The following is a 22,101-nucleotide window of genomic DNA, read 5'->3' on the forward strand; positions in this document are numbered from 1 at the left end:
ACTCTGGACAGCCAATGAAAGCAGTTGATGTTTATGCATTTGGGGTAACCTAACTACGTTCCGACTTCAATTGAACCCCCTAGGAGTCTTCGAGCCCTCAGCTCCTAAATTTGAACTTTCATTATTGGCAACCTGGCCCATGCATGAAACAAAGGATTTTCATTTTCCCCCAATGTGAGATGCTTATCCCCGATTTTTCCGCTCACACGGTCGCCTCGAAAAAGGGCTTCGGAGTTACCCCCATCAGCTTCGGTGCAACTAATCATGGGAGGCACTTATCACTCACTCGAATAAGTATATCAGGGCCATCATATGCATACGGGATGGCTCCACCTGAAGATTCACACAATTCTGCAATCTCGTCTCATCGCACAGCTTCAAAAGCTCAATAGCATGTTCTCTCCCGGTTTTCCCACCCCCCAGGTCTTCTCCCCTCAGCAACCATGGGTGTTTCGCGGAGCATGGTAACCTCAACTATGCTTTCCGTTCTACTTGCTCTGGTACTCTTCTCGGGTTTGGTCGTGGATGCAAGGCAAATGAGGAAGGATGAGTTGAGGGAACGACAGCTTGAGGCTGCAAAACGCTTTAATGCGCCTGTGGGAAGGAGGGCAACTTCTCCTGGCGTCAAAAACATCACTTTTGCTAATCCCAAAGCAGCTGGTGAGTCATGTTTCTCGAGTGAAACTGAGGTAGATACTGACGCGTTTCATATGCTTTTGTTAGAATTCTTGGTTGATGGAACTGCTATACCCGAGGTGGATTTTGATATCGGACCAAGTTGGGCGGGATTATTGCCCATCAGCGATAAAGCGAATGAAAGTCGCCAGGTATGACTTGTATTCAAAAGCAACAGAGGCCTGCATTTCTGATTCTTCAATCTCGAGTAGCTTTTCTTTTGGTTCTTCCCACCTGGCCCGGAAGGAAGCCTTGACGATTTGATTTTTTGGACAAATGGAGGCCCGGGATGTTCATCACTTGAGGGGTTGTTACAAGAAAACGGTGTAAGCATTAAACGTGAAATGCGCGTCTAGGCTGACCTCGATATATTGACTAGCCATTCTCGTGGTCTTGGGGCCAAGCAAAGCCGACGCAGAACGATAGAAGTTGGACTAATCTGTCAAGCGTGTTGTGGGTGGAGCAACCAGTCGGAACAGGTTATTCACAAGGAGAGCCCAATATTCGAGTAAGCATCGCATTCATCTCGCAGTAACCTGACTGACTTGATTGATTTATTAGAACGAGGAAGATCTTGCGGAACAACTTGTGGGATTCCTCCAACAATTCCTAGAAGTATTTTCGGAAATGAAGGGTAAAAAGCTCTATTTGACTGGTGAAAGTGTACGTGACTTCTATTCTATGGCTTGTATATGTGGAAGGGACAGAGCTAATGTGATTTTTCTCGATAGTACGCTGGAACTTATGTGCCATGTGAGCATTATTGAATCTTCCCCTTTTGTATACTGACATGTCAACTTCGGCGTATAGATATCGCAAACCACATTTTTGAGAATCCAGACAAATTGGAACTGGATCTGCAAGGCATCTGGATTGCTGATCGTAAGTCATAGTGCTATGCTTGCAATCTCCACCTTAACCTCTTAGTCAGCTTCGCTTTCTTGGGATGTGGTACAAGAACAAATACCTGCAGTCGGTTTTGTTCATAAATATGAGCACGTCTTTGCTTTAAAGTAAGCATCCAGCCACATTTAGGCATGCTTCGCGATACTCAAACTATTTACAGCCAAACTGCTATGAAGGAACTTGACGAAATCGCCCTTCGTTGTAACTACGCGGGCTATATGGATGAATTCGTAACCTATCCGCCGAAAGGTCCTCTTCCGCTCCCTGGAAAGTCGACTTTTGCGGACCCAGGTTGTGATGTGTGGGATTTGATTTTCGAAGAAGCTATTCGAGTCAACCCGGCTTTCAATATTTATCGCATTTTCGATACTTTCCCAATCCTGTGGGATGTCCTCGGCTTCCCGTGAGCTTTCATCATTCCTTGCCCGATTTGCCTCTGAATTTTATTCTTTCTTCCCTGCTTTTCTTTCCTTTTGTCAACAGGGGTTCGTTCGAGCAGGTCCAACTTGCACCTGTCTACTTTGATAGGCCTGATGTCAAAGCAGCCATCAATGCACCCTCGGACGTGACTTGGTCTGAGTGTTCCAATGTGAGAGTCTTCCCCAAGGGGGACGGAAGTCTGCCTTCGGCTTTGACTGTTTTGCCGAATGTGATAGAGAAGAGTAATCGGAGCGTCATTATTCATGGTTTAGCCGACTTTATTCTTATTGCCGAAGGGTGAGTAGCCTATTGATATCTTTCGTATTTGCTTTAACTGAAAGGAATTGGCATGGACAGAACGAGGATTGTACTTCAAAAGTAAGTGGCTATTCGTATAAAAGAAGCGACGTTACTCAAATCACGAATTATATGAAGTATGACTTGTACGTTCTTCCACCTCTTCTCTTCATTGTGTACCGACTGATGCGGAAATGGCCTCCAGGGAACGGCAAACAAGGCTTCCAAACCCCTATTGAGGACGACAGCTTCATCGTAGATGGAGTTGGAGCGCTGGGCAATTCGCACACAGAGCGAGGGTTAACATATGTCGAAGTTGCACTTAGTGGTCATATGTGAGTCGAGATTTTTCTCTTCATTATGTTGATATTTATAACTTGGGTGATCAGGATACCTCAATTCTCGCCAGTGGTATGTTTCGCTTTTTCGGAGTTCGTTACAATGCTTATGATGCTCTTATAGGCCGCGTTCCAAAGCATGCAATATTTGATGGGATTCAGAGACAGTCCGTAATTCGAGTATTACTGCGGATCAATTTTGACGATCGAGTGGATGTAAATACAAATCATGTACAATCAATGGAATATTTGGAGTCTGCGATCGCTCTTTTCACTCTAGCGAGCAGAAATATTTTGTGCCCTCGATGTCCCCTCCAATGTTCCCATCAGTGTCAGGCAGTACAGAATTTCGAGGAAAAACTGGCTAATCGGAGAAGAAGCTGGCTAAGATGGAAATTATGACCAAACAGTGCCAAAGAGAATATATATGCTTTTTATTCAACGGTCCCGGCAAACCCTCACATTCCCTTTAGCTTGATCTCGATCTTCAGATGGAAACAGCTGAAGAATTGTTTCTTCAAGTAGTGGAGAATGATCAAGTGAAACTGGAATATAAACGCTTGTACGAGGGCGATACTGCATCCTTAGAAGAGTTGGAAGCCTGTTACTTGCCGTTCTTCAAACAACTCGCGTTGAAGATCTCCGGCAGGGATGACATACCAAAGCCTCCCGCAACGACATATTCCATCTGTTTTTATGTCCTGTGCGAGCGGAACGACGCGAGGTCGAAACGGGCGCTGATCGATTACAGTTCGTTCCTCATATCTTGCATAATCTCTTTTTACTCACGCGTTTATAGTTAGGACAGAAGCCGACAAACTTTATAAGCAAGAGTTCGAGTCAAGAACTGGTGGGGTTTCAGGGCACTCATTTTCGCATGTTCAACTAATCAAGTGCCACTCGTCTCAGCTATCGCTTTAGAGACAGCTTGGAAGGTGAAGTATGTCGGCGATTCCGACGAGTTATTGAAAGCAGCCATGGTCGCGATGTTAAAGCGCTACTTCGAACCTTTCCAGAACTTCTGCTCGATAATTCAGGGCTCGGGAGCAGGTAAATCTCGGCTGGTGGATAAGATCGCCGAATCCGTTTTCACGATCCCGATCGTGTTGCGACCGGTAGAAGATAAATTGGGTACATTCAAATTGTTGACAATGGACATCAGCTGACTTTTCGTGATTGAAGGATTTCCACCCGGTGATACTGCCAAAGGCGAAGATCTAGTTGATTACTTCTGCAATCAGTCTGGAACGGACTTTCGTGTCCAGCGTCGCTACGTTCAGTTCTTGTTGAAGACACTCGTTTTTGCTGACAAGTGGATCGACGACTTTATCAAAGAGGGACGTGCGATCGAAAATGTTGCGGCTGCGTGGCGCGAATATCTTGGGTCTCCTCGTAGCGCTCAGCGCAATGCCATGTATGCACAGGCGATTGACGACTCACCTTTGGAAAAGTTTGAAAATCTATTTCATTGGAACATTTCCATTGACGAGCTTCAAGGACAAGGTTTGTCAATGAACAGTACTGGGGCGACACAGTTCATCAACACTTGTTTGCAGTGAGGGACTTTGTCGATGTCATTGCGCAAAAAATCAAGCCCACGATCGGGGGAGAACCTATCAAAGGAGAACCTGTCATAGTTTTTTATTTCGACGAAGCACAATACCTCACCCAATCCACGGTGACGAAACAAGGGGAAGAGCCGAGGCGCACTGCTTATCAATGCCTATGCAAAGCTTTCACGTACCTGGTCTACGCACCCGTTTTTGGCCTTTTCATTTCGGCTTATTCGGGCCTAGTTGAGCACCCCCCAATCGTGCGACACTCCTGGTCGTCTCGCCTAACGACAACTACGGCCAGGGAGCATGACGATAAATTGCACGCACCCTTTGTCGAACTTCCATTTGACACTTGGAATAAGTCGTATCTCGTGTCCGAAGGGGAACACTCCGGCGACGAACTTTGTTCATTGAGGTTCATGGCGCGGTTTGGCCGGCCTATGTAAGCGTTTATATACTCCTCTCAATCCCACACTAAATTTGATTTTCTCAGGTTCTGGGCGGTATTAGAAAACAATGGAGCAGATGAAAATGATGTTATGAGATTGGCCATGTCGAAACTGGAGTTACATCTCGATCCATCAAGCGATCGCGTTCTCGAATGCCCGTTTCAGGCGCTGGTTCCTCTTCTGGCAGCTCGTGTCGATCTTTCTTTTGACTCTAGCCGAGATGAGGCCGTTTTACTTGAACGGCATCTCGTAACCAGTGGCATGCGCACTGCATTCTCGATTCCACAACATCGGCAATATATCCACGGTGGATACCCATCTGAACCCTTTCTGGCGGAGGCGGCTGCCCGGGCATTGCTCAAGCACTTCCGTGCAGATACGATAAGAGAAGGCAACGCTATAACTGATATCAACAAGATTATTGCAAAATACAAGGATCTGGTACCGTCCGCGATCTCGGCATGGATTCAAAAAGGGCTGATTGACGAAAAATCGAAAGAGGATTTAGTCACAAGATTGTTCTGTTCTCTGGCCCACGACATCTCGATCTTGGCAAAGCTCCTTTCTAGCGGAATCGAGACAAATACGCTTGATGACAGAGTCTCGTTCAGCCAGATGGTTCCTGTCCTTGATTTTCTTCGGGCCCTCATTGCGACGGAGCATGTTGAGAAGATTCTGAAGGCAAAGCCGAGTAACTTGTCGGGAACAACACTGGAGGAAGCGTTCAAACACTCCTTTGTGCATTTTACTCAATTCGTCAAGGTGGGCGACGCGTCAAGTATCACCAACGAGGGCGCATACTTTCTTTTCACAAGAGGAGCAGCCATGCAGGGCCATGGGGATATGGCTGATGCTGGTCTTGTTATCCCTGTCTGGATTCGGGGCGACGACAATCCTCACCGATGGTGTATGTCTGCGATCTTTATTCAAATGAAAAATTGGCTCTACGAAGAAGTCACTTTCGTCAATGCCGAAGATGAGTTCAGTTTCTTCTCTCCGTCGGACGTCAAAGAATACCAGGAAAGGCCGTACATCAGCATCATTATGGAGTTTCCGATGGGTGGAACTTGTGAAGAATTTCCGCCTGATGAAGTCAATGTTACCAGTTACAAACCTGATGAAGAATCTCAATCGAATGACACTCACCCGCGTTACGAGATATTTATCAGGGGATGTTCGAAACAAGTTTATAACGTCGTGGGTGATGTCTCATACTCCGATATTTTGGTGCCCGAGAATATAATGAAGGAGCATCCACGAGGTGGCGCGTTCCTGGATGCGGCGATGAGAATGAAGCCTTACTGGGAGACTGGATCGTATGATTGGGCGACGATGAGCGATACGGAACGCATCAGTACTCCTGTTGATGACCTTGGACCTGAAGAGGGCGTAAGAAAGTCTGTGCCAGGAGAGGAAAAATAATCAAGCAGCTGAAATCGAGTGGTTTATTGGCGGAGGGTGTTATTGAGATGGTACGAAACGGTTGACTGTAAGATATGGGAGGGTGAAAATTCGACTTGTGTGTTTTATTATGTTTTTGGTCAAGTAAAAATCAAAGTGGAGGAAGAGACCCTTCTCAGTCATTTTTTGTACGAATATACTGATATTCAAATTTAGTGAACCTTCTTTGTCGAACGTTGAGTTACAGATCAATTTTTCATTTGTGTAAGTAGCGGCCGATGTTCTCTTCCGCGGAAAAGTCGATTAAAAGACAACATTTTAACTAAGCACATTAAAATGAACTCCGGAAATTAGGCGAAAGGATGTATGCGCTATCGATGACTCTAGCACGATCGAGTTTCTGATTGGAGCGAAGCAACATATAACTTGGTGGACTAGTGAGAAATTTAATAGGCGAAGCACCACCCGGCAGCTAGTGAGTTCGTGAGTAACCGACAAACAAAAGGTCATTTCGATATTCCTGGACCACGGCAGGTCACGTACGGCTCACTTTCATTTCCTCAATTCATCTCCACGGCGTTCGGTTAGACCATATTCTAAGTCATGTGGGATTATGATGTGTCGGAAGAAGGTGCCAAGTTGGTCAAGACATGAAAAGTGAGATTGGCGAGAGAAAATAAACGCGAGATATGGTTTTAAGCCGCGCCGGTCCCTGGGCGGCTGAGCCTGAGTTGTTACAGGCATCGTGTCTAGTATGATGCCGAGGAAGGCATCTAACACTTTCATGACCGGTCATTACAGGGATGTTTACCTCTAATGATGCATTGATCTTCTCGGTTCATTGCGGATACCACATTCACTTTCAACACCGAGAATTTTTCATCAATCAATGGTTATCTGGCACCTCTGATGCACTAAAGATTCATTGTCATACTCGTTCGTTAGTGCCTCCGAGTCGACATCACACTTCGAAAATCGAACACCAAGCATTCCGCATAGAATTTGTCATCGAGGCTGGACCCGCTAGCGTACAAATATGAACACATGTCTTGCTGCCTGTGTCAGATTACCTTCTCATTTTGCAGTGAGTGTCAGTCGACCTCCGGACAGCGGGAATGATTTTTATGAACGTTTTACATAAAAGACGTCTGCAGGAATCGCTTCTCCCGCCGTTTCGCTCTCCTTCACCTTAGACCCTTTCTAATTCCCGCCGCCATCGCTGTGTACTATGCGAGCGTCCATGGATAACTCGTCGGGCGAGGTTGATGAGCCTTGGACTCGCCAAACGAGCGGTACCGGTGGTGGGCCTTATAAGTCAACATCACCCGCTCTTCGTACTCAAGCGCACAGCGAGCTCCACCCAAAAGGTGTCATGCGGACTCCTTTGCCAAAATTTCAACTATTCCTCGTCATGCTCATCCAGGTCGCCGAACCTATTACGGGACTAGTAATATACCCCTTCATCAACCAATTTATCAGAGATACCGGAGTGACGAAAGGAGATGATAGGAAGGTGGGGTATTACGCTGGTATCATTGTGAGTCGGGCGCTTGTTTCCTTAGTTTGTCTAATGATTTCTTGTAGGAATCGGCTTTCTTCTTTACAGAGGCACTCACGGTGTTCCAGTGGGGATGGTTATCCGACCGTATTGGAAGAAAACCCGTGTTATTACTTGGTCCACTGGGTCTCATGTGTGCGATGTTTAAGTTCGGGTACTCAACTTCGTTCTGGCCATTAGTCTGGTCTCGATGTCTTCAGGGCGCATTTAATGGTAATATTGGTGAGAATTCAGCTTCAAGTTCTAAATCGATCCATACTCAGTTTTCAAGTAGGCGTTTCAAAGACTGTTGTTATTGAAGTACGTTGCTACGCAGTATCAAAACCAGAATTTTTCTAACGAATTTTTTAGCTGACCGATGAGACGAACATTGGGGATGCCGTTGCTATGATACCTCTCATGTGGAGTTTCGGCTCGACCATCGCGTATGCCTTTCAAATCCCTCCTATGTTGACTCATGCTCATGAATAGTTGGCAGCCCGTTCATGGGTGGAATCTTGTCCAATCCCGCAAAACGATGGCCCGAAAGTTTTGGAAAATTTTCGTTCTTCACGGACCATCCCTATTTTCTACCTTGCTTTGCTGCTGGTTGCATTGCTTTGCTCGCTTTCGTCGTCACTTTGTTGGGACTTAAAGAGGTATATTTTCAGGACGCTGCTCAGTCTATGCTTCCGGTTGACTCACATGCCTCATAGACACATCCCACTGTTTTGGCTCGTGAAAGCAGCAGAAATCCGAAGACCAAGCAGTTCGTTTACGACTCCGAGGGAAACGTCAACGGTTCTACGGAAACACTTTTAGGACAAAACAATCCTGTGGTTTATGGATCAACCGATTCCACGCGCTGCCCTTCAATCGTGTCCGATTATGCCATCATAGGCGAACTCGACGCGATTCCTCAAGAACCGCCAGATCCAAATACTCCAACCCTACTTTCTGCGTTAAAATCTAGGACTCTACAGTTAACGATCGTCAATTTTGCTTTCCTCGCGTTCTCGGAAATGTGCTTTTCGGCCCTGATGCCTCTGATGTATTCTACTTCGATTGAATACGGTGGACTGGGACTGAATCCGTATGAAATAGGAGTTATTATGGGCATTTGGGGTTTTCTAAATGTCTTTGTACAGATGACTGTGCTTGGGAGCGTCATCAGGAGATTTGGGGCTAGTCGGGTTTATCAGTTCTCGTATTCGGCTTTTTTCATCGTCTTCTTGACGTTTCCTTTTTCTGCATATATGGCTCGGAGACAGGGAGGGATGGGAGCTGGCGTCTATGCCTCGATATTCATCCAGCTTACGTTCCAGTTCTTTATTCCCATGGGCTTTGGTACGTTTTCTTTGGATTACTTTTAAAAGTTTGTTATTGATAAAACCGCATACTCAAAGGATCGATACACGTCGTCATTGCCGAAACGACACCGAAACCTGTTTTGGGATCTATCAATGGTATTGCGCAGATGGTTGGATCCATGATGCGAACTATTGCTCCGACATTTGCTTCTTCGTTGTTTTCTATGTCTTTGGAAGAACGACTTCCTCTAGGGAGGAATTTTGTGTATGGTGTTATACTTGTGTTGGTTGCGGGTGGGATAGCGTGCAGTTTGACATTACCGGAACGAAAGAATAGGTTGTCGTCTGCTTCATAGCCTTTGTGGCTCAAAAAAAAAAAGACTCCTGGAAGTGGGAGTTGATTGATTGATTGATTGTTTTTTTGTGTCAGGATTTTTGTTTTCCAAGTTTTGACTTGTACGTTCTTTTTTGCATTGCGATCGTTGTATTGAGCACTTTTATGTAACCGACACTCTCTGACTTGATGCGATCCCCCCTCGTCCTCACGATGCTCTAATAATAGTAATTTCAATATTGTTGCTGCGCTGCGCAGTAAGTTACCTCGGACTGCTTACTATGTAGAAGATATTTTGGGGGGGATATAGGAGGCTGAAACGACCAGTAATACTGGTACCCCTTGAAGCTTGACGGATGACTCAAGTCTGATTGTGCAACTATTGACCAGGTCAGCGCGCCTCTCTGAATTGATATTCAATGTTTTTCGGACATTTGCGCCAGTAAGTGGGTTGATCGGCGAACATATGTATTCTCGGTTAAGCGATATATAAATATCGTTCAGCGATCACTTTGATTTGGGAATCACATCTGCATCTATAGATGCTATAACAAATGATTGAGAAGATAGCGGCAAGCTGTATTTGCGGTGGAATTCCCTTAGTGTAGATAAGTGTGATGGTTTGAAATTATGCATGCCATGGACGAGCTGCAATGACTATTATTTGGAAGAGGAGACGATGCCAAACAAACAACAATGGTACGGAGTTTCGGTTAGAAAGGTTGATATGTTCCCGAATTGATTGCTTTGCGACAAAACCAGGTGCGGCATTGATGCTGAACAAGTCAAGATTTATTTTTTGACTGACGAGATGTTCCCAGTGCGCCATCACTTTCACTCTGGATCGATTCCTGGGCAACGCTGCAGACGATGGACGTCGACGGTGGATCCATCCAGGCCGTCAAGAGTCTCCGTTCCAAGTTTGAGCAGCTTGCGGTCGATGTACGACGTCCCACAACCCCTTCGGAGTCGCTCAATAGCAAATCGGTAGATGTGTATGCTACCCAGGATCGCCTGCGTACTTCGCTCTCGTCGTCCGGGCTTAAAGTCGGCACCAAGCGCCCGCCACCGCCGCCGCCTCGAATAACCAAGCCTCCACCGTCGCCTCTGCCTTCTCGGACGCCATCACCTCTCCTGAAAGGTTTAAATGGGAGCCCGGTCGAGTGCGAGACACCGCAGGGAGTGGCCGCACTCAAGAGCAAGTTGTGAGTTGCCTTTGTCTCTTCCGAACGCTTCTCATCTTGCCACACAGCGACCCTCCTTCCAGGGCTGCTCCTCACTTGGAATGCCCTAGACCTTTGCTGCCACCTAGGCCAGGCAGAAATGGCGATGGAAACCTCCTTTCTGTGTCACCGAACAGCACTGGATCTGTTTCTCCTGTGAACTCTCGGCCCACCACTCCGAATGCTCATCATCGCCTTCCACCTCCCCCTCCAGTCTCAAAATCACGTCTCCCAGCAGAATCTAAATCGTACGCAACTTGTCGCTCTGCTTTTTCACTTGGCTAATAATCATCGTCGCTAGCCCCCAAAACCAGAACCACTCCAAGTCGTCTATTAAACCCGCCGTGCCCCCTCGCCCACCTAAATCTACAGAGCTACCTCCACCGTCTTTATTGGATGATTCTCGACCCCTTGTTCACAGTCCCGAGGCTATATCGCCCAGTCTTGAAACTTGGTCTGCTCCATCAAGTCTTCGATCATCTCGAAAACCACAACTTGAATCACCCAATCTTATTGACCTAGTCTCATTTGAGCCTGAAAACCACCAGCAGAACAGCCCTCCTGCAAAACCGTTTCGCTCTGCAATGCCCCCTCCTCCACGTCATCACACCACTGTGCTTCCGAATCCTTCAAATGGTGATGTCAGCTCAAGTACGTCGCCGCTCAAGCTTCAGCCGCGCCTTCCAATACGTCGGCCCACAGCACTCATTGGTGAAGAGCCAGTATCTCCTTCGGCATATGATAATAGTGATGTCACTACTCCCCCTACTCCCCCTCGACCGCATGAACGCAGCCCTCCATCGAGTTCATCTGATCGAAAGCCGATAGGCAACAGCAAACTTCCTCCTCCTCCTACGCGAACAATCAGTCTTGGTGACAAACTTCCACCTCCTCGTCGACCATCTCCCGCGGAATCCGACGACGAATCCGGTGCTGAAGAGGATGACCCCAAGGCACTAGCGGTTGATAATATGCCAGATATGTCAGCCTCATATCGTAGCCTTCCCGTACTCAGGTTTCGTGAGGGGCTGAGTGACCCGAAGATTCATGTTCATCCTCACTCGGGTACATTTGCGGTATCAGGGTCGTATGTGATTACAGGATATGGCAGTCAGATTAAAATCTTTGACTTGGCTATAGCTGACGTCCCGCTGCTGGGCCTTGACATGAAAGAGTCGGGTTTTGGGTTAAAGGAGTTGAAAGTCACTGCTATGACTTTCAGGCCCTCGGTTCATGAAGCTTATCGAGGAGTATTTCTATGGATTGGAACTAAAGAAGGACATTTATTCGAAATGGATATCCATGCAGGTCAAATTATTGCCGCGAAACATGTCGCACATCCGCATTCTATAACTCATATATTCCGATACGGACAATCGATGGTTACGATGGATGAATGTGGAAAGATGCTAGTCTTTTCACCGTCAGAAGATGGACAAGATATATCACTACAACATACCCAGCCTCGTGTGGTACGAACGACCGAGAAACAAGAGTTTGTAAAATTGATAGATGGGAAATTATGGACCGCTTCGCGAACGGAATCACACGGGCACCAAAAGATACCTGTTATACGCATATACGATTTATTCACTCCTGGAGCTGCTGGTGGTCGATCTTTATTACCTTCTGAACGTGTTGGTGCTGTCACGTCTGCGACTATACTTCCGAGTCAACCAGACTACGTTTACGTCGGTCACGAAGAAGGATATATATCTATCTGGGCTCTTCGTACCGATGATGGATACCCAAAATGCATTGAAGCTATTCGAGTGGCTATGTCGGATGTTTTGTGTTTGGAAGGAGTGAATGATAGATTATGGGCTGGAGCTAGGAATGGTTTGATTTCGGTTTATGACGTGTCGCAGAAACCTTGGGTGGTAACAAATAGTTGGAATGCACACCCTGGATTACCGGTGTTGAAGTTGGGCGTGAATTGTTGCGCGATTGAGAAGAATCGGGAGTTGTGTGTTGTGAGTGTTGGACGAGACGAATGTTTGAAATTGTGGGATGGTTTGTTGGGCGCTGCTTGGATTGGTAAGTTTTACCACTTGCATTACGAATTCTGACTAATTTCTCTTCTTTAGATAACGAGTTACAGAAAAGAGAATCGGAGTTTAGTGCCTTCCGCGACGTCTCCATGCTCCTCGTCTCTTGGAATTGCGACTCTGCGCGCCCTGATTCACTCGTGTCCGATCCCATCAATTACGAATTCTTAAATGACACGTTATCCAGTGTCGACTCTCCTGATATAATCACATTCGGATTCCAAGAAGTCATTGATCTGGAAAATCGAAAAATGACGGCGAAGAATGTGTTATTGGGTGGGAAGAAGAAATCGGAGGATAATGGATTGAGCGATAAAGTTACTGGAGCGTATAAACGTTGGTATGATCGATTGTCTGCGGCTGTCAGGACTTCGATGTCATCTTCGTGCCCTTATGTCTGTGTGCATACGGAGAACTTGATTGGCTTATTCACTTGCACGTTCGTCAAGCATAGTGAGAGGCAGAGGTTGAAAGATATCGCTGTTACGACTGTTAAAAGAGGTATGGGAGGGAGGTATGGTAATAAGGTCCGTTCTCATCTTGTTACGTGTGAAGAGTGATTCACTGTTGTGTTTGATTTAGGGTGCAATTGTTGCGCGGTTTGTGATTGAAGATTCGTCTATTTGCATTATCAACTGTCATTTGGCTGCGGGACAGAATGCTGTTAGAAGAAGGAATGCTGATGCTGCTGGGATTTTGGAGGAGAAGGCTGTATTTCCGGTAGGTGATCATCCGTTGGCGTATATCGGTGGTGGAGATGGCACGACGGTACTGGACCATGAGATTGTATTTGTGAGTTACCAATATGAACGTTTTCAAAGTGCCTCAAAGTTAATCTTAATTACAGTTCCACGGTGATCTCAATTATCGTCTTGATCATAGACGAGAGGCTATCATTGCTGCTGTTCGCGCTAACGACTTATCAGCGCTTTACCAACACGATCAGCTCCTTCGCGAAATCAAATATAATCGTGGATGTCGTCTACGAGGATTCTCAGAAGGTCCCTTACTCTTCGCGCCGACGTATAAATATGATCTGAGATCGGATGAGTATGATACTTCTGAAAAGCATAGGGCACCATCGTGGTGTGATAGGATTTTGTGGAGATCGAGAGTGGGATCGAGAGTGAGGTTGAGGGAATACAGGCGTTATGAAGTTGATGTATCTGATCATCGGCCGATTTCGGGAAGCTTTGATCTTATGGTTAAGGTTGTGGATTGGAGTGCGAGGGATAGGATGAAGAGAGAGATTGAGGAGTTGTGGGTTAGTGTGCAGAAGGATTTGTTGGAATCTGCGAGACAGTTTTATGTCAGTCAGATGTTGCTTTGATTATGGTGTATGTTTGGCTGTTTTCTTTTTTTTCTTTGGTTTTTAAGTATGGATGGAATTTTTTGGACCATTTTCTCCCTTCTTTTATTATTCTGGACTGTTATTAATACTATTTTTAATGTGTATGATAACCTGAGATATATACCTTCTCGCAGGCTATTAGTTTCCAGCATAACAAATATAGAGGCTGCATTTGGTAGGCGGCTTAGAAGCGGCATTAGCAATTCCCTGCGATATGTCCGGCGGTTTCTGTTCCGGTTACGTGTCGGCAGCAGTTGTTCCTTATCATCCACCACCACCACGATACCCAGGTCCTTTGCTTCACCGGACAAATGGCGTCTGCTAAGCCTCCTGGGATTGTGAGTGCTCCCAGAATCACCACACTCATCGCTTCGCTGCTGGTATCTACCAGCTCTGGAACTAACTATGTGAGTAAGAGCCGCATAGTTCTTCTTGAGGTAACTTACGCGGAAGAAACTTTCTTTCGTTCTAGGCCTTTTCTGGTGGGTGTCTTACAACCTTGGTTGATTCCTAAAAGCATATTGGGGGGGTGCGGGATTCCCCGCGTATCGGAATGCAACGAAAGAATAATGCTGACTGTGTTGGAAACGAAACACAGCTTGGGCACCTCAGCTTGGGTCTCGATTGCGCATTAATCATACAAGGCTGAATGTTATCGGATTAGCTGGAAACGGTGTGTGTCATTTCGCTAGGGTCGTGTCAATGTTGGAAATTTATAATTGTGTCTGTTCACTTTTTTTAGTTGGCGTGTACAGTTCTGGACCAATATGGGGGCGCATTGTGGATAAGAGGGGACCTCGTATTCCACTGATTGGAGCATTTGTATTGCTCTTTCTTGGATATTCTGGCGTGAAGAGTTTCTTCGATGCGGGGCTTCCTGGTGACGCTCAGACGGCGGGGCTATCGACTTTCAGTTTCATTCTGTTGGTTTTTTGCAATTACATGACCGGTTCAGGCGGGAATGGAGGCTTGACGAGTTCCGTAAATTCGACGGCGAAGACGTTCCCAGACAGGGCAGTGCGTGATTTTCCCCTTTTTTCGTGGAGAATACTGATTATGACTTTCAATAACCTTTGCGGTTGCAGCGCGCTACGGCAACGGGCTTCGTTCTCGGTGGATTCGGATTGTCTGCATTCGTTTTTTCGACCCTGGCCCATGTCATATTCGCTGGGAATACATCAGCTTTCCTGCAAATTCTGGCGCTGGGAACGTCATTACCTATGATCATCGGGTGTTTCCTTGTCAGACCCATCCCACTGCCATTGGATGTATCGGCTGGTCCTGAGCGAGGGATTGGTGCTTTGCCCGGAGCCGTGACCAGCACTTCAGCGTTGATTGATGATGACTCTCGTGGACCATTATTAGCTCGCGAGTCGGACTGGGAGTTGAATGGGCCGGAAGAGCCATCTTACAATCATGTTCGCGCGTTGTCTAGATCATCCTCCGACGCAATCTCGGCAGACGAGCTTCCTAATCGTCGCTCCCACGGACGAACCGACGACGATTTACCCAATATTACTGGAATGCAATTATGGAAGAGTGGAGATTTTTATCTGCTTTTCACGATACTCTCTATACGTATGTGCTTCTGCGCCTTCTTAATCTTGTTTCGTAATATGCTTACTGTCCCCTGTTTCGTGTACGCCCCATTCAAATCAGTCGCTGGAACGGGCTTGATGTGTGAGTCTCGCTTGACACTCTTTTTTGGAAATGTTTGCCAATATACATCTTTCCTTTCAAACGTACAGACATCAATAATGTTGGAACCATGTCTCAAACACTTTATGCGCAAAACAATTCCCAGTACGATGAGGTTGAAGCTGGGAAGTGGCAAGCTATGCAGGTATCGGTCATCAGTATTATGAACTTTTCGGGTCGCATTCTCATTGGTGAGTCGCCTGAAATTATTTTCTTGTGCTACAATCTCTTATCTAGCTCTCCTGTGTGGGTTTTGGTTTCCGCCGCTCTCCGTCGCCATTGATCCAGGTATTATTTCCGACGCCGCAAAAAATAGATTCAAGATTCCACGCTCCTACTGCCTCGTGTTGGTCTCTATTGGTGTATTCCTTTCTCAAGTCGCCGCAGCACGAATTACTATGACAAGCGATCTATGGTTAGCAAGTGCAATGCTTGGCATCTCCTATGGCGCTGTATTCTCCATTATGCCTCAAATATGTATTGAGTGGTTCGGTCTACGTGAGTGTTTTGGCATCATATAAGGGGCCTTGTGCATTCTTCGTACTCCATGGTTCACGAGTCCCATCATCCATTTTCATGACGTTTTTTTCGATTATTAATAAATCGCTTCCCGTACTAATTTCATATCCACAGAGCATTTCTCAGAAAACTGGGGATACCTATCCATGTCGCCAATGGTCGCCGGCAATTTATTCATGTTGTTTTTCGGCCGCAATTTAGATGCACACGAGCCGAGAACTTCACTGCAATCACCTTATACCGCCAGACGGGAAAATTTGTTGACCCCTGACGATATACCGCGGTGTCTGGAAGGAAAAGACTGTTACGTTGCGGCCCTGTATCTGACGATGTTCATGACGTTCACTTGTATCTTGCTGAGCGTATGGGCAGGCTGGAGGGAACACCAACGGTCGATGGATTTGGTTAGTACTGTGCCGGGAAAGCGCGGCAGGTCGCGAGGTGGCGCAAGCATCGAACGAAGGTGAAGTATATAGATGATGAAGTTCCGATGAGCATCTCTTGAGGAGTACCTCGTTCATCTATTCTATTATCCTAAAAGTCTACTATCAATATCACTTACTTGATGCTTCTCGGGATCAATCATCTGGTAACTTCGATCACGACGTATCTCAGACGTGATTGTCTCTCGCGTTGGTTGATTGTGTTGATCTTGCCGCAGATCATCCAGGTGGAGTTAAGTAAACTAGCAAATTGAAATAGACGACACACTGTTGGGCTATAAATATTCCTATGGTTAGTAGGAGGAGCCGCGCGTTATCAAATCGCAAGAAGAGAAAGTCCATCAGAACTCTATGTCGTTGCTTATCCCTGGTCCCGTCGAAGTCCTTATGGCACATTATATATCCTCCTCTAGCTTTCTACATTTCGCACGTCAGAATGTGGGTGATCTCTCCATCTCATGATTTCATGCCATCATCTTCGGCTTGACTTCATGAAATTATGAGGAATAGAAAGCAATGAAGTTGAGTTGGAATACTCACAATAATATACACTAGACCCTCAAAGTCGCTTCAAATGACACCGATCTTTTTTGGAGGAAAATGCGTAAGGTAAATACTATCATGATGATAGTTTGATCGCCTAGTAACTTGTGGGATACATACGTTCGTGTGATTTGCAACTGAAAAATGGATTTAGCCCGAAGATGGTACTACCTCGGCAGGGTTTGGCTTCGTCGGATCTAAGTAATATTGATTGGAGATCTAGGATATGCTAATCAAATTATTGCGTATCTGGGCTCCTAGATCTCCAAAATCAGGAGTCAAACCAGGTCAAAAACCGCCAAACAGAAATGTTCAACGTACTACGTATCATGCACAATGTGGATATATTCTGCAAACTTAGATACAAAGTAACATCGCTCCATGCCAATTCTCGGATCAAATCTGCACGCTTGCACGTGGGAAGAACTAGTGAAGCTTATAGTCACATGTTTGCTTTCCACTTCTCTTTTTACCTCACTGCGGAACTTTCTCGAACTATACTCGGGATTTAATACTGAGCTCAGGTCAGAGCTCATATCCGCTGGTCAATGAGCAGATGCAGTGCCCATTCAAGGAGCTTCCAGTCGAGCGGGCTGGCAAAGATATCACGTAGCTTTTGCTACTCCCATTATGCGGCGTAAAAAAGGCAGCACGAACTCACGAACTCTCAAAAAACTAACAATAGATCAAGTAAATTGATCAGGTTACTTGAATTACGCCTGCTTTCCGGCGGAAGCGTTGTTCTGATAGTATGTGGCGCACAAACCTCGGAAAAATTTGCCCATCAAGTACGTGCTTCTCCAACTTTCTGAGCCTCATAAACGCCCCTTGGTGTCGGATCTTTCGGTCTCTCATTGCCCCTGACATGTTCTCCTTTTCTAAATGTCTAGCCTTAATAGCGGGGGTCGTCGCTGGAGTCAATGCGGCGGGCCCTCTGCAGCAACAAACAGGCAGCTGGGGAGCCAATCCCACGAATGTTGGTTTTTACTACTATAAACCAGCCTCCGTATCGTCAAATCCTGCGCTCATTGTGGCTATTCACTATTGCTCGGGTACTGCGCAAGCTTTTTACTCGGGCACTAGCTATGCCAACTTAGCTGATCAACACGGATTCATCGTGATATACCCCGATGCGCCCGATGCTGGAGGTTGTTGGGATGTCCACACTACTGCTACACTTACCCATGACGGTGGGGGTGATTCGCTTGCCATCGCAAACATGGTCCGCTTCGCTATCTCGAACTGGGGAGTTGATGCGAGCCGCGTTTATATGACGGGACTCTCATCTGGAGCTATGATGACTAACGTACTTGCTGGTGCGTACCCCGACCTGTTTGCGGCGGGATCAGCATGGGCTGGCGTTCCATACGGATGTTTCGGTGGTCCGGACATGTGGAATAGCGCCTGTTCCACGGGACAAATCACAAAGTCTGGACAACAATGGGTGGGCACGATTTTGCGTAATTAAGTCCGTGTTTTTGACAGCCTTTATATCAATCAGGGTAGCGACGTGCGCTCTGGCTACCCTGGCTATACTGGCCCTCGACCAAAGTTGGAAATATGGCAAGGAACCCTGTGAGTTGATTTGCAACCCAGTCAATAAATGATTGTCTTACATGAACCATTCAGCGATACTACTCTCAATTATCACAACTTCGGTGAGGGCATCAAGCAATGGACCAATATATTTGGCTATTCCGAAACTCCGACCAAGGTTGACACGAATTGGCCCCTGCCCAACTGGACTCGGAGTGTTTACGGGCCTAACTTTCGGGCCATTAGTGCAGCTGGTGTAGACCACAATATTCAAATCCAGGCCGACCAAGTTCTTGACTGGTTCGGAATCACTGGTGACGGATCAACTCCTCCTACTTCGCCACCTCCGACTACGACCCCTCCTTCTACTACCACTTCACCAAATGGACCAGCTCAAAGCCAATGGGGGCAATGTGGCGGGTATGCTGCTTTTTCGGAAATTGGCTCTTGACATCATTAGCTGATAATGTCTAGAATCGGATGGCAAGGGCCTTTCACTTGCGTAGCGGGGACGACTTGTCAGATGATAAACCAATGGTATTCACAGGTACTTGCAACGCCTTCATTCATACCTTCGCCGGTAGATCTAATTTCGACTGTAGTGCCTTTGAACTTATGCCCAACTCTCAAACCGGCGGTAATATTTGTGTGCGACAATATTCTCTATGAATGTGATTTTGGCGTTTACTATGGAATCTTATATCGGGAAATGAACTATTTTCCAGAAAACAACATATTGTGACTTTTCGGTCCCAGTATTACATTTGGCCGGATAGTTTTCTTTCCTGCTTTCAAGCGAGCAACTTCCAGTCGGCCATCCGAAAAGTATCAGGCACTTAAGTATCCGCTGCGTTAGTGCTTATTGGATCACCAACGAAGGAAATAGTATCGGCACCGTTTATGACTCTGTACACGCGTATTTCTCCAAATCCATCAACAGCTTCTGCCACCGACCATTGCTCCATGTTGTTATGCTCTTCCATTCTGCACTATCCTCTCCATGAATAATCTTGAGCGAAAGAAGGAAGCCTCCAACAACAAAGTCCGCAAATGAAGGATTATCTCCCATGAAATACGGTCCTCTGCTCTTACTATACCAGCCATTCAATGTGTCAAAGAACTCTTCCGCCTGCGCCAAATCCTTGACCAAATACTCTCCCACAGGATAAATTTCCTCAAATGGCTTTCCGAACATCTTCTCGCGAGTATCGCGGTAGTAATCACGTGAAACCTGATTGAGCACGTTCGGAACTTTGCCGACGATGAATGGTGCAAAGGAGAAAAGTTGTTTGAAGAATTGATCATGAAAAGCGGCTTGTAAAGCTTCGCTTCCAGGAGGGAAAGCTTTGGGCGTGTCGGGATACCGCTTGTCAAGGTATTCAGCTATTTTGAACGAATCCGAGATAGCTGGTTCTGTTTCATTGTCGACAATGGCTGGCGATGTATAGAAAACCATCCCATGCTTCTCAGAGACTAAGGGCTGAGCACCTGCTTTTTGGAGTACGCCCTTGAGCTCCGGAAACTCGAGATAGATGGTTTTGTAGGGAATTTTCTTGAAATTCAAGACGTATCTACCGATTATTTCTGTGTCAGAGTGGTGTTCATAGCTCTCATGTTAGACAGCTTACCGAGTTTTCCATGTGTTTGGAGACCAAGTTTTTATCGGCTCCTTTGCCGCAAGATCATAGAAGACAAGCATGGTCGGGCACGAAGAAAAATATGATGATGATTAATCTGGAGATAGAGAGATATCTTCTCAGAGTGAGATCGATTTTCGAGTTGTTTTTATAGCTATGAGTCACCGAGATGATATATGGGATTAATAAAGCTTGGAGTGGCGCAGCGTACTGTTTCCCACGTGCTGATCGTAGAAGGGTGGAACAGCGGGAAGTGGTGTGATTTCTCGTAGTCAAAACACCACCAATTCCTACTAATACTAGTCACTGCACACCGCATACTCTAAGCTGAGTATCTCTATTCATCCCTTTAGCACTCACAAGTGACGGTTTCCCACTCCCCAGTACTGATTGAAGTTGTCCTCACCGGAAACATACCATCAATACCATCTTTCCCGCAGAACAGGTCAGTTCAGACGGACCCTCACTAGTGACCTTGTGTATGCCAACCAAGCCAAACCCGTACAGAGGGCCGGGGATTGGATAACACTGCACTATCATCTATGGAGGCTACAGCCATGATGACTCCATCAGACTTTTATCGTAGGGTTTTTCATCTCGGCAAGTATATGAAGAAGTTGATTTGTATCATAGCATACGATGCTCATCGAACTAAGTATACGAGCATCGGCCCCGTTTATGACTCTGTACACGCTAACTTTCCCAAATCCATCAACAGCTTCTCCCACCGACCATTATTCCCTGTCGATATGCTTTTCCATTCCGCACTGTCCTCTCCAAGAATAATCTTGAGGAGCTGAAGGAAGGCTCCAAGGGCGAAGTCCGCAAAAGAAGGAATATTACCCATGAAATATGGCCCTCCGCTGTGACTATACCAGCCATCCAACATATTGAAAAACTCTTCCGTTTTCCTCATTATCTCAGCCAACTCCTCTTCCACAGGATAAACCTCCTCCAATGATTTTCCCAACCACTCCTCGTGGGTATCGCGGTACCAACCAATTGAACCCTGATTGAGTATGTTCGGAATTCTGCCGTAGAAGATCGGTGCAACAGGTGGACGCGCCAGGTTGAATCGATCATAGAAAGCGGCTTGTAATGCTTCACTTCCAGAAGGGAAGGCTTTAGGTGTGTCGGGATACTGCTTGTCGAGGTATTCAGCTATTTGGTACGAATCTGAGACAGCTGATCCTGTCGCGTTGTCGACAATGGCCGGAACCGTCAGGGAAACAAATCCACCCGGTTGGCCGCCCACTCTCTGAAGTACACTTTTAAGCTCCGAGAACTCGAGATACACGGTCTTGTAGGAGAGCTTCTTGAGATCCAAAACGTATCTAGCGAGTATTTTACGGTTTCCGTCAGTGAAGCCCACATATTTCAAGTTAGGAAGCTCACCGAGTTTTCCAAGTGTTCGACGACCAATGTTTTATGGGCTCCTTTGCTGCAAGATCATAGAAAGTAATCATGGTTGGCGATTAATATGTCCGATGCAACAGAGAGAAGATATATGCCTTTTTAATGACCCCGAGTTACCTAGGTCATACTCCAATGTGGAGTTAATGGGATTGCTATAGCTAGTTAGTCAAACTCGAGTCACCTTCGGTACACATGCTTTAATAACTCTATGTTCTCGCCATATGCTGCTGATGATATCCCCGGGAGATGTATCGCGGGCGCGGTATCAGAATTCCATTGCTTCTATCTGGATCAGGGGGTCACACTAACCAAGGCTTTCTTATGCTGCACGCTGTGATTCAACATCCACTGCAAACCGTCTCTTCTCTTGTCAAGCGTCAGTACCAATCAGAACTGTGGTCAATCAGCAACTCCATCCGATAGAGAGATTATCAGTCTTCCTCAGATTTGTCTGTCCAGATGAA

The 22,101-nt window shown here is 46.3% G+C and overlaps 7 protein-coding genes across 7 annotated transcripts; 5 read left to right on the plus strand and 2 right to left on the minus strand.

The window, feature by feature from the left end:
- Positions 1-710: 710 nt before the first annotated feature.
- On the plus strand, positions 711-2,811 carry AGABI2DRAFT_79914 (hypothetical protein; the record flags this gene model as incomplete). The annotated part of the gene is made up of 14 exons (XM_006457512.1): positions 711-827; positions 888-1,001; positions 1,055-1,183; positions 1,237-1,338; positions 1,407-1,428; positions 1,486-1,557; positions 1,607-1,688; positions 1,742-1,984; positions 2,065-2,298; positions 2,359-2,379; positions 2,437-2,444; positions 2,504-2,633; positions 2,688-2,709; positions 2,761-2,811. The coding sequence occupies 14 exons, from the start codon at positions 711-713 to the stop codon at positions 2,809-2,811; spliced, it is 1,347 nt and encodes a 448-aa protein (XP_006457575.1).
- Positions 2,812-7,414: 4,603 nt separating this feature from the next.
- Positions 7,415-9,245, plus strand: AGABI2DRAFT_79957 (hypothetical protein; the record flags this gene model as incomplete). Its single annotated transcript, XM_006457513.1, has 7 exons — positions 7,415-7,579; positions 7,627-7,822; positions 7,872-7,900; positions 7,952-8,025; positions 8,079-8,238; positions 8,296-8,926; positions 8,986-9,245. The coding sequence occupies 7 exons, from the start codon at positions 7,415-7,417 to the stop codon at positions 9,243-9,245; spliced, it is 1,515 nt and encodes a 504-aa protein (XP_006457576.1).
- An 848-nt stretch (positions 9,246-10,093) lies between these two features.
- On the plus strand, positions 10,094-13,824 carry AGABI2DRAFT_123432 (hypothetical protein; the record flags this gene model as incomplete). The annotated part of the gene is made up of 6 exons (XM_006457514.1): positions 10,094-10,428; positions 10,476-10,694; positions 10,748-12,483; positions 12,534-13,021; positions 13,077-13,286; positions 13,342-13,824. 6 exons carry the CDS (start codon positions 10,094-10,096, stop codon positions 13,822-13,824), a joined length of 3,471 nt encoding a protein of 1,156 aa, XP_006457577.1.
- Positions 13,825-14,156: 332 nt separating this feature from the next.
- AGABI2DRAFT_154754 (hypothetical protein) lies at positions 14,157-16,529 on the plus strand (the record flags this gene model as incomplete). The annotated part of the gene is made up of 8 exons (XM_006457515.1): positions 14,157-14,256; positions 14,444-14,518; positions 14,588-14,862; positions 14,931-15,423; positions 15,505-15,525; positions 15,594-15,734; positions 15,832-16,041; positions 16,177-16,529. The coding sequence occupies 8 exons, from the start codon at positions 14,157-14,159 to the stop codon at positions 16,527-16,529; spliced, it is 1,668 nt and encodes a 555-aa protein (XP_006457578.1).
- Positions 16,530-17,894: 1,365 nt separating this feature from the next.
- On the plus strand, positions 17,895-19,431 carry AGABI2DRAFT_196213 (hypothetical protein). The gene is made up of 6 exons (XM_006457516.1): positions 17,895-18,492; positions 18,550-18,623; positions 18,678-19,004; positions 19,059-19,131; positions 19,187-19,232; positions 19,310-19,431. Exons 1-5 carry the CDS (start codon positions 17,914-17,916, stop codon positions 19,193-19,195), a joined length of 1,062 nt encoding a protein of 353 aa, XP_006457579.1. The 5' UTR covers positions 17,895-17,913; the 3' UTR covers positions 19,196-19,232; positions 19,310-19,431.
- A 51-nt stretch (positions 19,432-19,482) lies between these two features.
- Positions 19,483-20,322, minus strand: AGABI2DRAFT_213043 (hypothetical protein; the record flags this gene model as incomplete). The annotated part of the gene is made up of 2 exons (XM_006457517.1): positions 20,213-20,322; positions 19,483-20,155 (listed from the first exon to the last, which is right to left on the minus strand). Exons 1-2 carry the CDS (start codon positions 20,281-20,283, stop codon positions 19,483-19,485), a joined length of 744 nt encoding a protein of 247 aa, XP_006457580.1. The 5' UTR covers positions 20,284-20,322.
- A 499-nt stretch (positions 20,323-20,821) lies between these two features.
- AGABI2DRAFT_196214 (hypothetical protein) lies at positions 20,822-21,707 on the minus strand. Its single transcript, XM_006457518.1, has 2 exons — positions 21,617-21,707; positions 20,822-21,555 (listed from the first exon to the last, which is right to left on the minus strand). The coding sequence occupies exons 1-2, from the start codon at positions 21,685-21,687 to the stop codon at positions 20,898-20,900; spliced, it is 729 nt and encodes a 242-aa protein (XP_006457581.1). The 5' UTR covers positions 21,688-21,707; the 3' UTR covers positions 20,822-20,897.
- Between the last annotated feature and the right edge of the window lie 394 nt (positions 21,708-22,101).

Source organism: Agaricus bisporus (genome assembly GCF_000300575.1).
Source record: "Agaricus bisporus var. bisporus H97 unplaced genomic scaffold AGABI2scaffold_18, whole genome shotgun sequence".
NCBI lineage: Eukaryota > Fungi > Basidiomycota > Agaricomycetes > Agaricales > Agaricaceae > Agaricus > Agaricus bisporus.